The sequence below is a fragment of the Acomys russatus genome, chromosome 28, assembly GCF_903995435.1.
Source record: "Acomys russatus chromosome 28, mAcoRus1.1, whole genome shotgun sequence".
Lineage (NCBI taxonomy): Eukaryota > Metazoa > Chordata > Mammalia > Rodentia > Muridae > Acomys > Acomys russatus.
In genome coordinates, this window is record NC_067164.1 from 19,691,471 (window position 1) to 19,704,478 (window position 13,008).

The 13,008-nt window shown below is 44.7% G+C and overlaps 1 protein-coding gene across 1 annotated transcript in view; it reads left to right on the forward strand.

Moving 5' to 3' along the window:
* Fras1 (Fraser extracellular matrix complex subunit 1) overlaps positions 1 to 13,008 on the forward strand; it is a 401,691-nt gene that overhangs the window by 155,970 nt on the left and 232,713 nt on the right. The window contains exons 4-6 of the mRNA XM_051170886.1: positions 2,584 to 2,676; positions 10,070 to 10,229; positions 11,737 to 11,870. Of these exons, the coding sequence (XP_051026843.1) occupies positions 2,584 to 2,676; positions 10,070 to 10,229; positions 11,737 to 11,870 (387 nt within the window). The remainder of the gene's footprint in view (positions 1 to 2,583; positions 2,677 to 10,069; positions 10,230 to 11,736; positions 11,871 to 13,008) is intronic.

The following is a 13,008-nucleotide window of genomic DNA, read 5'->3' on the forward strand; positions in this document are numbered from 1 at the left end:
GCGTACTATCTCTTTTAGTCATTCATTTCCTTAACATCTGCCGTGGTACCCGACACACAGCAGCTACTCAATAAACGCTTTTGAATGGTGCGTGGGAGAATGCATGCAAGACGAGGCTAGAGATTAAAGTCCAACAGGACGGAGAAATTTGAAGCTGTACTGGGGAGCTTGGAGTTCAGTTTTTAAAATGATAGAGTCTAATGACATTTTCATGCATGAGTGGAATATCCAGGTTTCCTTTTAAAAGGATTTTTTCCCCACTGTGTTTTTTTTTTTTTTTTCCACAGTCAATAGATAATATTATAAATGAGGCTGCCAGCCCAGAGGCAATGAGACAACCCAGGGAAGAGAACGCTTACCTGCACCACTGCACTGGTAGTGTAGGCATCAAGGGGGGAAGGGGATGAGATTAATATTAGGATGGGTCAGCAGAACTTGATGAAGGTTTAATGATGGAGAATGAGAAAGGGAGGAGCGACTGCCATATTTATGGCTTAATGAGGCACCAACTATATATGCTTGTTATATATATCTATATATTTATATCTATATCTATCTATCTATCTATCTATCTATCTATCTATCTATCTATCTCTACAGTGGGGGGTGGGGGGCGCAGGGAGATGTCCAGGACATATTGACCATGGAAATGAGAGACTTATAAGCATTTAATAGCTGTTAGCTATAATCATGAAGTTGCCCTCATTATTATCACTAGTCGATTTGTCCAGAACCTGAACAGGTCATCCAGCTGGCTCCGCTGCAGTCTTCGTCCACAGTCTTGTTCATGCAGCCACTACCCAACGATACAGCATAAAGCTTGGAGCGACACTGGGCCAGTGTGCTGTGTCGCTGTAGCCATCCCAAGGCATATGCACAGGTGCCAGGGATCCCCTGCATCTTACTGTCCAGCTCCTGTCATCCAGAATCCTTGGCTCCTTCTTTAGTTTGTGCCTAGAATGTTCCCTGAGACATTCAGTAGATTGACCCAAGCTGGGAACCATCTTCTCCGTCCCCACTGCCACACACAAGTAAACAACATTACATTTTGAAGGCTGAATCTGAAAATTAGTTTGTACAAAACTAATTTGGAGGCATGAAATATCCCTTGGAATTTTCCATTCCACCTGCCTTTTTTTGCTCCTTGATTCCTGGCTGTTAAACAAAAAATGGATTATCTCATTTCCTATCTGTATGAAATGCTTAGTGGAAATTAAGTTTCCATAGCTCTCTTGGCAGAGATTAAAGTGTAGTTTCCTTTTCAGGTTCAGAGGACACCCTCTGAAAAGTCATTAATGTTGAATAGCATAGCCAATTTCATAAAAATCTCACATACACATTTTTTTCTTTATCAATCAAATAAGGCTAATTTGATAACTGCTGTTAATGGATGGATTTCTATAGTATATTTACAGTTGAAAAAATATTCTGTTTCTCATTTACTCTTTCAGATGCAGTTAGATGAACTGAGAACTCTCTCTGTCTCTGTATCTCTCTCTCTCTCTCTCTCTCTCTCTCTCTCTCTCTCTCTCTCTCTCTCTCTCTCTCATTGTGTGTGTGTGTGTGTGTGTGTGTGTGTATAATAAAATAGCCAAAGAGAACAATAAGAAAGGTAGCATTAACACACACACACAAAACTTGTTTTCACTCTTCTGAGTAGATGCTTTGTAGACCTTCACTCTGTGGGCGGTCATGTCTTCCTCGCTAGCCAGGAGCTGCAACCACTGTGGTCAGATCACTCACTGCCCATTTGTCCACATCTCTGAACAGGGGGAAAGGTCTAATAGGTGACTCGTTGGTAGATAGCCCCATTGGTCTGCTTGTGCATCTACGTCTTTGTGTCTGTGTGTGGGGTGCCGGGGACGGAACTCAGCAGACACAGTCCGCACGCGCTCTGCGCAGAGCTGTATCCGGAGCCTCTACACTCGTGTAACGCTTAAGGAGAATCTTCACAGTGCCAGATGCATTATTAGTGGACATGAGATGTGTCCCAGAGCTTCAGGGACAGCTAGCTCTTTATTGGCGCCTAGGGATCCTACTCAGTTTTCCTTGGGCAATCATGCAGTGCCCCCACCACAGTGTCCCTTCCTGTCCAAAGTTTGTCTCTCAACCACTTCCAGAAGTGAACCCAAACCCCCAGGACCTCAACTCCATGTTCCCTGCTCCATCCTGCACAGGGCCTTGTCCCAGGGCTGAAGATCTAGCTCTGCAGCAGCTTCTTGCTCTAGAATGTTCTCTCTCTGCCCCCACAGAATCAAACAATACAGGTGGAGACATGAGCCCTTTTCTCTCTCCATCCCTTTCCTCAGGGGGAAGCATTTCCAGTGGAAACAGTGCACCACTCCATCACATTTACATGTGAAAAGGCACCAAGGATCGTTATTTTTTTTTTTCTTCCAAAGAAATTACTTTCCAAAAGTCACCGCTTGACAAGGAATCCTTTATGTTGGTTTATTTACGTTACCTTGTCTGTCTTTGTTACCTATGGAAACTCAGGAGGCTTAGGGAATCTCAAATGCTTGGGGTCTGAGGAACTAGTGTTTGCTGCTGTGATTTCATACCCAGCTGCTTTTAAACACCTAGGGAGAAGTGCTGCAGATTGCCCCCAATCAGTGCTGCCCGCAGTGTGCACAGAGGACTCCTGGCTCCTGCCTCCATGAGGGAAAAAGTCACGAGGTAAAGTATTCTGTGTTCTAAGCTCATGGAGCGTTTGTGGGTCAAGGATAGAAGGACTCTCAGTGTTAAATCTGGGTTGTGACAACGTGGCTCTTCTGTGTTTCTTTGCTTAGTCTGACTACATCGGCAGGAGCCTCGTTTGGATTTCTGTGGGTGTTTCATTTTTTTCTTAACAAGATGAAAAGTGTCCTATTTATTCTATAAGCTCCACATAAATATTTGTACATTGAGTTTGTGTCTGCATGAAGAGCGGGCTGAGGGCGTTGATGCCGAAGAGCTTGTGGTGCTGAGTAACAAACAGCAGTACCACCTTCCTTCTGTATAGTGCATTTTCATTTGATAACTGTCAGCAGCTCTGCGCTGGTGACTAGGGGCTGTTCCCGTGTTCAAGTTGAAATCTGCCAAGAGCCTGAAGCACTTGCCAATGCCACGCTACCTGTGTTAAGTGACATCATCTAGCCGAGAATTTCGTCTTCCAGGGATGGTTCCCTTAAGGTCTAATCTTTCAGTCTCGGGGCCATCAACCTTTGAGGTTTTGTTTTGGGGGCCACCCTGGGAACTGTATGGACTCTAGTGCCTTCCCTGACTGTTCCTTACTCGCTGTGAGGAACAATGCTCAGCCATGACAACTAGGAATGTCTGCAGACGGGGCCAGACATTACTCTCCCATCTCCTCCATCAAAACCAGAGTCCGAGAATCTGTCCTAGAGACTTACCTTTTCCTCCTTAGATCATGTTTCCTAGATCACACAGGATGAACTATAGATACTAAATACTAACTTAGATACAATGTTGTAAGATTTTTAATAGAAATTATGAAAATAGTCCCTTTCTAGCCTCGCCAAAACATTACCCTGTTGTACGGGGTAGAGTTGAGGACAGTGAAGAGAAAGGCTCTTCGCTTTATCCTCATCTTGCATCCGATACGAAATGTTCCTGGAGTTAGCCTCTCTGCCTATTCAGGAGAGAATGTGAGTTGATAAATCCACTCTCGGGTCCCATTAAGTATTCATACCTAAAACTCACCAAGTACAATGCTCGTGTCCCTATGGACCAGCTCACCTTACTCGGCCCACTGTCTCCTCGTAACAGTAGGAAACCACTCTTTCCGCTCTGCACAATGTCTTGCTTGAAAGACACCTAAGCAGGATCTTCGCTGGGAATGCCTTCCCACCTGTCAACGTGTGCTGCCTGAACCAGTCTGTTGCGTAGGTGGTGTCGCCTGGAGCTGCCACACATGGTCCTTGTTTAGTAGAGGTATTGCAGGGCTGACTGGTGATGGGGTTGATGTCGTCAGTGTGTCACTGGAGCAGGTGTGCTGTTCAAGTTGACTAAAATCCATGCTGAATGTTTGGACTGCAGGAGATACAAAAGCCAAAATAAAACCAGGATCTTGGCTGGGAGAGAGAATCCCAGACACTTCAAAATGGTTTGGTACCAGTGACAGGTACCTAGACATGTAAGACTAATGTGAGAACACCCTTACAAGGATCATTTGATGGGCGCCATCTGTGTGGTTGTGTGTGGCATATGTTCAATTTTATCTTTAAGTCTGAAAACACTAAGGATCATTCAAATATCTTCATTGTCGTCTTTGGCTGTTAAACTAACCTGGACCGTGGTACGGACCCTTCTGCAAAGCAGGTACTCAGTAAATATCTATGCGTGAAAAAAATTAGGCCACTACTTAGTCCTTCCTCCATCTTCTCAGTGTCCTCATTCCAAGGTTATAGTCATTGTCGTGGGTACCTGGGCATTTCTAGGGTCACACATCCGTTGGGGGCGGGGTTAGTCGTGAATCCCCTGTGCTTCCTAATTTTGCCTTTCCCTCTGTGCCTCCCTTGCAGCTCGCTCCTGCTTCAGTGATGTTGAAAGCTCGACACTGGATAGGAACACGCCCATGCATAGGTTTCCTTAGTGTACTTTCAAATTTCCTCCCCTCAGAAAAGGCCATTATTATATTTCTGGTACTTGACATAACTGCAGGAAGGGTTGAATTTTGAGAACTGTGACTTTGCTGGGAAATCTTTCATGGTCTACTTCTTCAAACAGACCTGGAGATTGAGTCTTTTTAAAGTTGTGATAAAATCATATTTTCATCACAAGTTACAGTCATTATGATCTTTATCTCCCCACCCCAGCTCCTGCTATGACTCCCAGCTTCTCTTCCAAATCCAGTACTACTGAGTCTCCTGAGCAGGTGACATGCTCAGCTGCTTTTGTCTGAGCCTGGTCTTGCCACCTACATTGCTGGAATTTTCCTTGGCACTCGGTCCCTTCCCCTACCTCTCTCTTCCCTTTCAGCTTATTTAGGAAGCAGTTTTCAGGGTCCTTACACCTGGCTGTGCACAGCAGTGTAGCTGGCTGCCAGCTTGAATCACATGGGGCTGGTTATGGCGACTTTCCTGGCAGCTGTACGTTAGCCTGGTGTTTTAGAGCTCTGCTGAGGTGTTCCAATGTGGCAGCTTGGGCCTAGGGCAAAGATTTAGTAGAGGCATTAGGGAAACCCGGGTGTGACAGGAAGGGAAAGCTGAAGTGATACTGTCCCTTGTGACTGTGGTTCAATCTCAGAGAAGTCTACAGAAGGCTGAGTCAAGGGACACAGGGTAGGTAACCTGGAGAGAAAGGGTAAGAAGCCTCAAGGAGGGACAACACCCTGTCTACAGAGGAGTCAGTGTGCTAACAGCTCACAACTCAGTAAGCCACCACAAGCCTGAAGACTTTTCCTTAGGAGAGGAAAGCACGGGAGTCTGTTGGCTGCCTCCAGGTTGTTCAGGAGTGCTGTGGGGGGAGGGGGGACACAGTCTAATCTCTACCCTCCCCAATGAGGTCCCTGGACTTTCTCTTTGGGGTCTTGCCAACCTCGCCATCCAGTCAGGGCACAAGCATCAAATGTGTTTTTCTCAGGATGTGTTCGAATGATTATTTTCTTGTCCCTGTGTGGCTGGCTCACAAAGAGGAGAGGAAAGCATCATTCATCTTTTTCTCTCTTCTTCATTCATTTAATCCCAACACATGGATAGCTTAAGTCTAAGAAGAAAGCCATGAAGATTTTCCAAAGACAGAAAGTGGCAGGAGGCAATGTCTCATGGGAATCCTACTAAGTAAAGAGAGGCATAAGGAGCCTGGATATCCATTTCCACGAGGGCAAAGGAGGGCTAAAGGGGCTAAATTATGTATGTGAGAAAAGAAATGAATATTGAATTCAGCCTTGTTCTACTCAAAGTAGAGGGTGTAATTATAAAATGCACTGAACACTCTGTGATATTTAGTATTCTGAATTTCTAACCTTATAACAGGAACAAATAATGTGCAGAAAAAAATGTATTTTTTTTGTTCTGTCAGCCATCTAGGCAGATATTTTATGAGCATATCTATCCTTTGGATTTATGTCAACATTCACTAACTTATTAGTTGACTGCACAGAAGAATATACTTGAGATGTTGTTTGTAGGATTTGCTTTTGCCAAGTGTCAAAAAACTCCTATGTTTTCAAGGGCTATTTATTAATAAGGTTAAAATGGCGCAGCAAGAGTTGGTTCTTCGGGGAGTGTTGCCCAATTTATCTGTTACTCCTTGATTTTATATAGCTCTCTCTGCTGCCACTATGTTTATTAAAAATAATGCATTTGTAAATGGGTATGGAGAACCCTGTGAGATTATTTAAATGGATATAAATAACATTTGGCACGTGCTGGACCCCTTGATCTCTAGGCTGAGTGTTGCATGCATTACCCATCCTCAGAATACTCTGGGGAAAGGTGAGACAGGGCTAGAGACAGAAGAAGAAAATGGAGGGGGGCCTTTGTGTCTCATCCTCCCAGGAGATGAGAGATTCATTCTCTTCCCTTGGCCTGGTGCACTTTGGATCACCTGCAGGAGGCAGCCCTGTGGCTTTGATACACAGGACAATGGAATCTCTCTCCTGCACGATCTTTGGCATTCCTGTAATTCTCAAGTTTTTGTGGAGGGAGAAGCCACTGCGTAATTTCATGTCTTCTGAATGAGGTGGTAGATTCACATGATCACAGAGCCTGAAGGTACTGAGGAGCTCCACTAACACAGCCCTTTCATTTTACAAATGAGAACCCTCGGTGATTGACAGGCTGTTATTACTGTTAATTTGTGTGGTCTGCATCTGAAAGATGGTATGATTATAGATGTTTTAGAAACAAGTCAGTGATTTTTTTTTTGTAGTAACAAAAAGCAAGGTCTTGTTTTAGTGAACTGAAATGTCTAGACACTAAGAAATATCACCTTTTTTTTCTATGGCCATATGACCCTGTGCCTGCCCAATCTCATCTCATCTCAGAAACAAAGCAAGGTAGGATGTGGTTAGTACCAGCATTGGAGGGGTGGCTTCCTTTTAATAAAATAAACTCTCTCACTTCAAGTTGTTTTATATAGCATTCAAGTTTGACTTAGATTAAATGATTCACTAGACACTTGAAATAGTAATTTGCTTTGTCACGACAAAAGTACTCTATTGGTGAAAAATTGGAAAATAAAAAAATACACAAGTAAAAATAAAATCTACAAGTAATGGCAGTGTCCTGAAACCACTGTTAGCTGCCGTCAGACTGTTAATCCTGTTGTTGGAAGGAGAGATGGCAGAAGAGACAGACGAGCAGGTAGATAGGTACTGCATTCGTGTGTTTCCACGCAGGAGGAAACTCTACTGAATGCACAGTTTATGTCCTCCCTCTTTACACAATAATGCTATAGCTAGTTTCCAGGTACACTCTCGGAGAACATCATCCTCTGCGAGTGGGCCGTTTGGGTAGATGCTCAATTTCACTGAAGGGTTGCACTGTCACTACAGAGAACAAGGTGGAACCCTTATACTGAAACCTTTGTGCATGTCATTGAGCATTTTCCTCAGATACTTTTATAAAAGTTAAATTAGCAGGGCAAAGCATCTAAAAAAAAAAAAAAAAAAAAAAAAAAAAAAAGACAAAACAAACAACACCACCAACAAAAAGAACTTACCAAACAATCACAGTAAACAAACAAAAGCAGAAGAAATCCACGGACTCATTGTGGAAGCAGAGGGGAGGGCTAAACATCTTTTTATTTATGAAATGTTTGAAATCTTTAGTTGACAAGCAAGACTGGAATCTATCGAGGTGTTAGCGGCAATGATTTGATATGCATATACACTGTGACGCACAGTCGAGTTAATTAGAATGGCCATCATCATCCATGCTGCGTTTAAGATTCTGGAATCATCTTCCCGCAGGAGTGAAAGGGTGTGTCATTTATGCATCCTTTACCCATTACCACTTCTCTGTAGACTCTGTTAACCACTGCTGTGGCCTTCTGCGTGCTGCCATGGGCTCTAGCTGCCTCTTTAGCATGGTACCTTCTGAACCTTTCTAGAGCTCCCAGTGTAGGAACTCTGTTTCATCATTTCGTTTTTACACACAAGGAAGCAAGACTGACCTAAACCCACCCCAAGATAAAAAGGACTGAAGTGAGCTGTGAAAGTGTGCAGGCTAGTGCAGGAAATGCTCAGCCACAGCACGTGTGCATATAAGTGCCCTCTTGCGTTCTCTGGAAGCCTGTTTGGAGGAGAGAGTGGTGTGATAGTAAGCCAAGACCCAGATCGCTGGGTTACCATGACTACCTGATACTGTGGTTGTTACAGTAATAGTCCAGGGTTTTCCTAATTCCGTAATATTAGACTTGGCGTGCTTGCAGAGTAAAGGAGTACTGACTTGCTCAGGTAAGATGAGGTTCCTTTGTGTCTGAGATGGAAATATTTTGGATGCCAGTTTGAAAAAGCAAGAGGGTTGCCTGTGCAACTGCTACATGTAATCCCTAGGTTGTGTTTTGGTGACTGGATGGCGAGAATGTGTGACGCTTTGATAAAAACCCATATATAATGTGTGTTGACACATGCCCATCATAGCTAGCTTTAGAACGGGCAAATGGGAGTAGGTTCCCATGATTTGGGAGTTATTATAATTTTACTATGAATCTTGGGCAGTACACCCTTAGTTCATTCTGAGCCTGGATGCCGGGCAGCTGTTTCTCTAGTCAGGCAGTACGCACACAGGTGTTGACATGCTGGCTCATCCGGTGTCACATCGGAGGATGACTGACTTAGGTACTTTGGGCACTTCCTGCATTAACTGCCCCACACCTGGAGAATGTGACAACCCAGCATAAAGTAGGTTGGAGACATTCTGTACATGTGGGTGGGTACTCTCATGGTACCATCTTTTCTTCTGTGGTCTGTGGGGAAAGTAGATGGAGTAAGGGGCCTCCTTCTGGCACTCCCGCATACTTCCTAGTAACGCGAGGCCAGTGGGTATGTATATGTTTTAGTATGTGGAAAGAGAGAGAGAGAGAGAGAGAGAGAGAGAGAGAGAGAGAGAGAGAGAGAGAGAGAGATAAGTATAAATATGAACAAGGGTAAATGGACTAGCCAGGACTGAAAGTCAAAGAAGGAAGCAGAATTACTGAAAGAGTTAGACTCGGGCCAGGTGTGCAGCTCAGGAATGGTTGAGTGTGTGCTCAGCATTCTTAAGATCTTGGCTTGAGTCCCCAGCACCTCCCTAATAAAAGAACACCTTGATAGACTAGGTGTGATGGCACACACTTGTGTTCCCTGCTGCGTGAGAGGCTGAGGAGGTGGATTCCCTAGCCCAAGGTGTTTGAGGCCAACGTAAGGAGCATTCATCTCAAAATGTGACAGAGTTATTGTGGAGAAACCCCTAGAATACGACTGTCTACAATTTACTTTGGGATTCATAATGTTTTCAAGTGATAGACGTGGTGGTATTAATTGTCAACTTGACAGTCTCAAATTGGGAAGGAGGCGGGTATGTGGGCACGGCTATAGAGTATTATTACCTTGATTGCATTTACGGAGGTGGGAACTCCAGTCCCTCCCTGAATGGGATTCTCCACTCCATCGGTGGTGAGGAAAGGCCGAACAGAGGCCTGCATCTACCTCTCTGCTTCCTGATTGTACAGTTGATGTAACTAACTGCTTTGAGCTTCCGCCACCTTGACTTCCTTGCTGTAAATCTAAACCTTGACCTGTGAGCCAGAATAAACAAACCCTCTCTTTCTGAAGTTGTTTTTATCAGGAGTAGTCTATCACAGTCACAGGAAAAGATACTAAGGGGATGGGATTGGCGTCATCTCTTTTCTTCTGGCATCTTTCTGAAACTTTCAACTATAGGATCTTGGAGGTAATAGAAAGAAAGCATGGCTGTCAGTTGATCTCCAGTAGAGAACATTGCAATCTCTGGTCAACCTTGCCAGTTTGGCCCCTTCCCACCCTTTCTAAGCTCTTGTGCTCTACGAGAGAAGGCTCATGTCTGTTGGGCTGGCAGAACTCTGGGGTCTGGCGCTAACCTTCTTTTATCTACTTGACTTACAGCACGGCACAGAGTGGGCCCCGGCTCCGTGCACTGTGTGCTCTTGCACCCATGGTGAGGTGAGATGCTCCCACCAACAATGCACCCCATTATCATGTGGACCACAGGAGCTGGGATTCCTTGCTGAAGGAAGCTGCTGCCCCATCTGTGTGGGCACTGGAAGTGAGTATGAGCTGATGGGCGGGGATATGCTCTGTCTTTGAGGTTACAGGTGACACCTTCAATCTCGTCCCTTCTTGTTCAGCATAGACCTAAGAGGTTCCCTTCCTATATGAACCAAGGTGTGCTCAGACAGTGGATTGGCACAGAGCATTAGGTAGCATTCCAAATGTAGAATTCTGCTGGTCTCTTCTATATGCCATGCCTTAGCCAGCTGCATCTTTCTACACCTACACCCTCTGAGAGGGAAAACAGTCCTTTGATTTGACTTCAGGAGGCCAAGAGCACTCCTCCGTTGACAGACAGAAGGTAGACCTGGTCTCCAGGTAGTACTGCTACCGACCTGTCTGCTGATTTTTGAGATGGTGTAATGTCTTTCTCTAAAACAAGCACAGTGGTGCCGGGGAGTGGGGTGGGGTGGGTGTCTTCTGTTTGTGTTTGTTTCCTGTAACCTCACTGAACAGATTACTCCTGCACCTGGCTTTCTCTCAGCAAGCCAAGAGCATGCTTCTAGATGAGTCCTTTGAAACATGCTTTCTTTCCCCTTGTATCCCTTGAATCACATTTTAGAGGCACGTGCCCTGTTGTACTGTCAGAGCTATTTGTACGAACTTTATTAGAAGTAGGAATAGTCACCACTCCATCATGCTCTGTGCCGACATGAAATGATTAGAATACTTCTTTTATTCAGTATTAAAAGGACACCATGCTCTATTCTTGCCTTGCCTCCTGTTTCTTTCCAGCCTGTAGTTATTTTTTTTTTTTACTTCTGCAGCCTTTTATTATAGAGATACCCAAGATCTTAAAGGATGCCCAGGAAATCATGGAAGTAGAAGGTTTGCCTTAGGCATTTCAGAACTCACCGGCTAGCTAATCCGAGCACTGTCAGCTGCTTTGAGAAAAACAAACAAATAAACAAACAAACCCTGAGTGTGAAAATAGATGAGCAGTCAGGTGGGGGTAGCATGGGGAGTGTGATGCCTCAGTTTCCAGGGTTCACTCTCAGATCTTAAGAGCATTTTCATTGGCATTCTGTGAGAAAGACATATTGAAGGCCCTTTGCCTCAAGCGATTAGAGCATCGTTTAGAAGCAGCTACCTAACTGGTGAAAATCCAACTTTTCCTGTTCAAAGAATAAAGAAAGCTCTTAGTTGGCTTCTGTGATCTCTCTGTATGTGAAACATTCAGTATTTTCTGTCTGCTCCCGTGGGTCCGAGAACGCTCAGAGGGAGAGAGGAGACCCTCCCAGGCACTTTGAACTTCCCCAAGGACACGACTCATAGACCACATGAACCAAGTAGCGTGAGCTGAGGCTCCACACCCTTCCAGACTTCATTGCCTGCATAGACTCACAGAGGGCAAAGTAGCAACTGCAGGGCGTGAAACCCAGGAAAGCCCCACCCCACTACTCACAAAGCATGTGTGGCCCTTAGCCCCGTTCACGCATGCGCTTAGCTCTGAGGCCCTCACATGCATTCCTCCCCCTAACCCTATGCCTTTATTCTTCCAGAACCCTGTTCCTATGATGGCCGTGTGTTTCAGGACGGACAGGACTGGCAACTGAGCCGCTGTGCCAAGTGTGTGTGCAGAAATGGGCTCAGCCAGTGCTTTGCAGCCCAGTGTCAACCTCTGTTTTGTAACCAGGTAAGCAAGATACCCTCAGAATAGACCTTTCACAGGGAGCTAACTGCTGAAGACTTTGGAGAGTTTTCTGAGGTATTGTTAGGCACTCACCCTAGGAAGCACTAGAGCCCAGAAGCCAGGGCTGTTTCATTTTCCTTGTGCTTTTGAAGACAACATCAAAGATGTCTTTTCTTCTTCTTTCTTTAGAAGATGGAGATAGGTCTAATTGCCAGCCATTTAGGCAAATTGTTGTGCAATGAGATTAAGCCTTGGGGCTGCACATCAGGGAGCCTCCAGCTTGAAGTGCAGATGTCCCAAAAGAATGTCAGACTAAACATCTGGAAAACTCAGTAAAAAGATGAGGTTTGTTACTCCCCACCCCCAAGTATAGGTATAGACTACTTTTTAAAGACACACAGATATGTCTTTGAACATGACTACCCAGATGTATACCATTTAATTCTCATGGGATAATGACTCAGATTCCCCAAGCGTTTTCTCGGGACCCTGTTCGGGATAGTGGGACCCTCCTTATCTAAAGCGGATTCAATTTTCAAACTGTTAGTCTATTCACACAAATGTGGAGGGAAAGACTCCATTGCAAGTACCCGTGGCAGAGTTTTATAGTTTTCTCCTTTTTCAGAGGCCCCCAAGGATGTGCCATGGAAGTTGACAGATAACTGTGAGAGGAGATTTGCCTCCAGTGGGGGAAAAAATAGTTCATTTTTGATCCACGGAAAACCTGGAAACCAAGATATAATTGCTACAGAGTAGCACTTTGTGTCAAATAAAACAAAATCAATAAGGTGGCATATTGAAACAAGTGGGAAATGTTTTAAAAGGCAGATGAAAGGCAATTAGACATGAAATGCTAAATGCCAAATCAAGGGAAATGTATCTAATTGAAAGGCTGGGTTGTATTGCCACACTGTGCCAGCTTTGGTGCTCTTGCCTCAGCTCTCAATCCATCACCCAGTCTTGTCCTAGCATCCACTTGGTGATGAATTGAGATTGTCTTGGTAAAAGTACACGGGACCGTGTTTCACCGCTGTCACGTCAGACAGGGATCTCAGGTTGGGCTGGGCGTGTTAACACAGACGGCAGTTTATTCTCCCTGCATAGTGAGGGCAGCACTGTTGCCTTACAATAAAGGAGACAG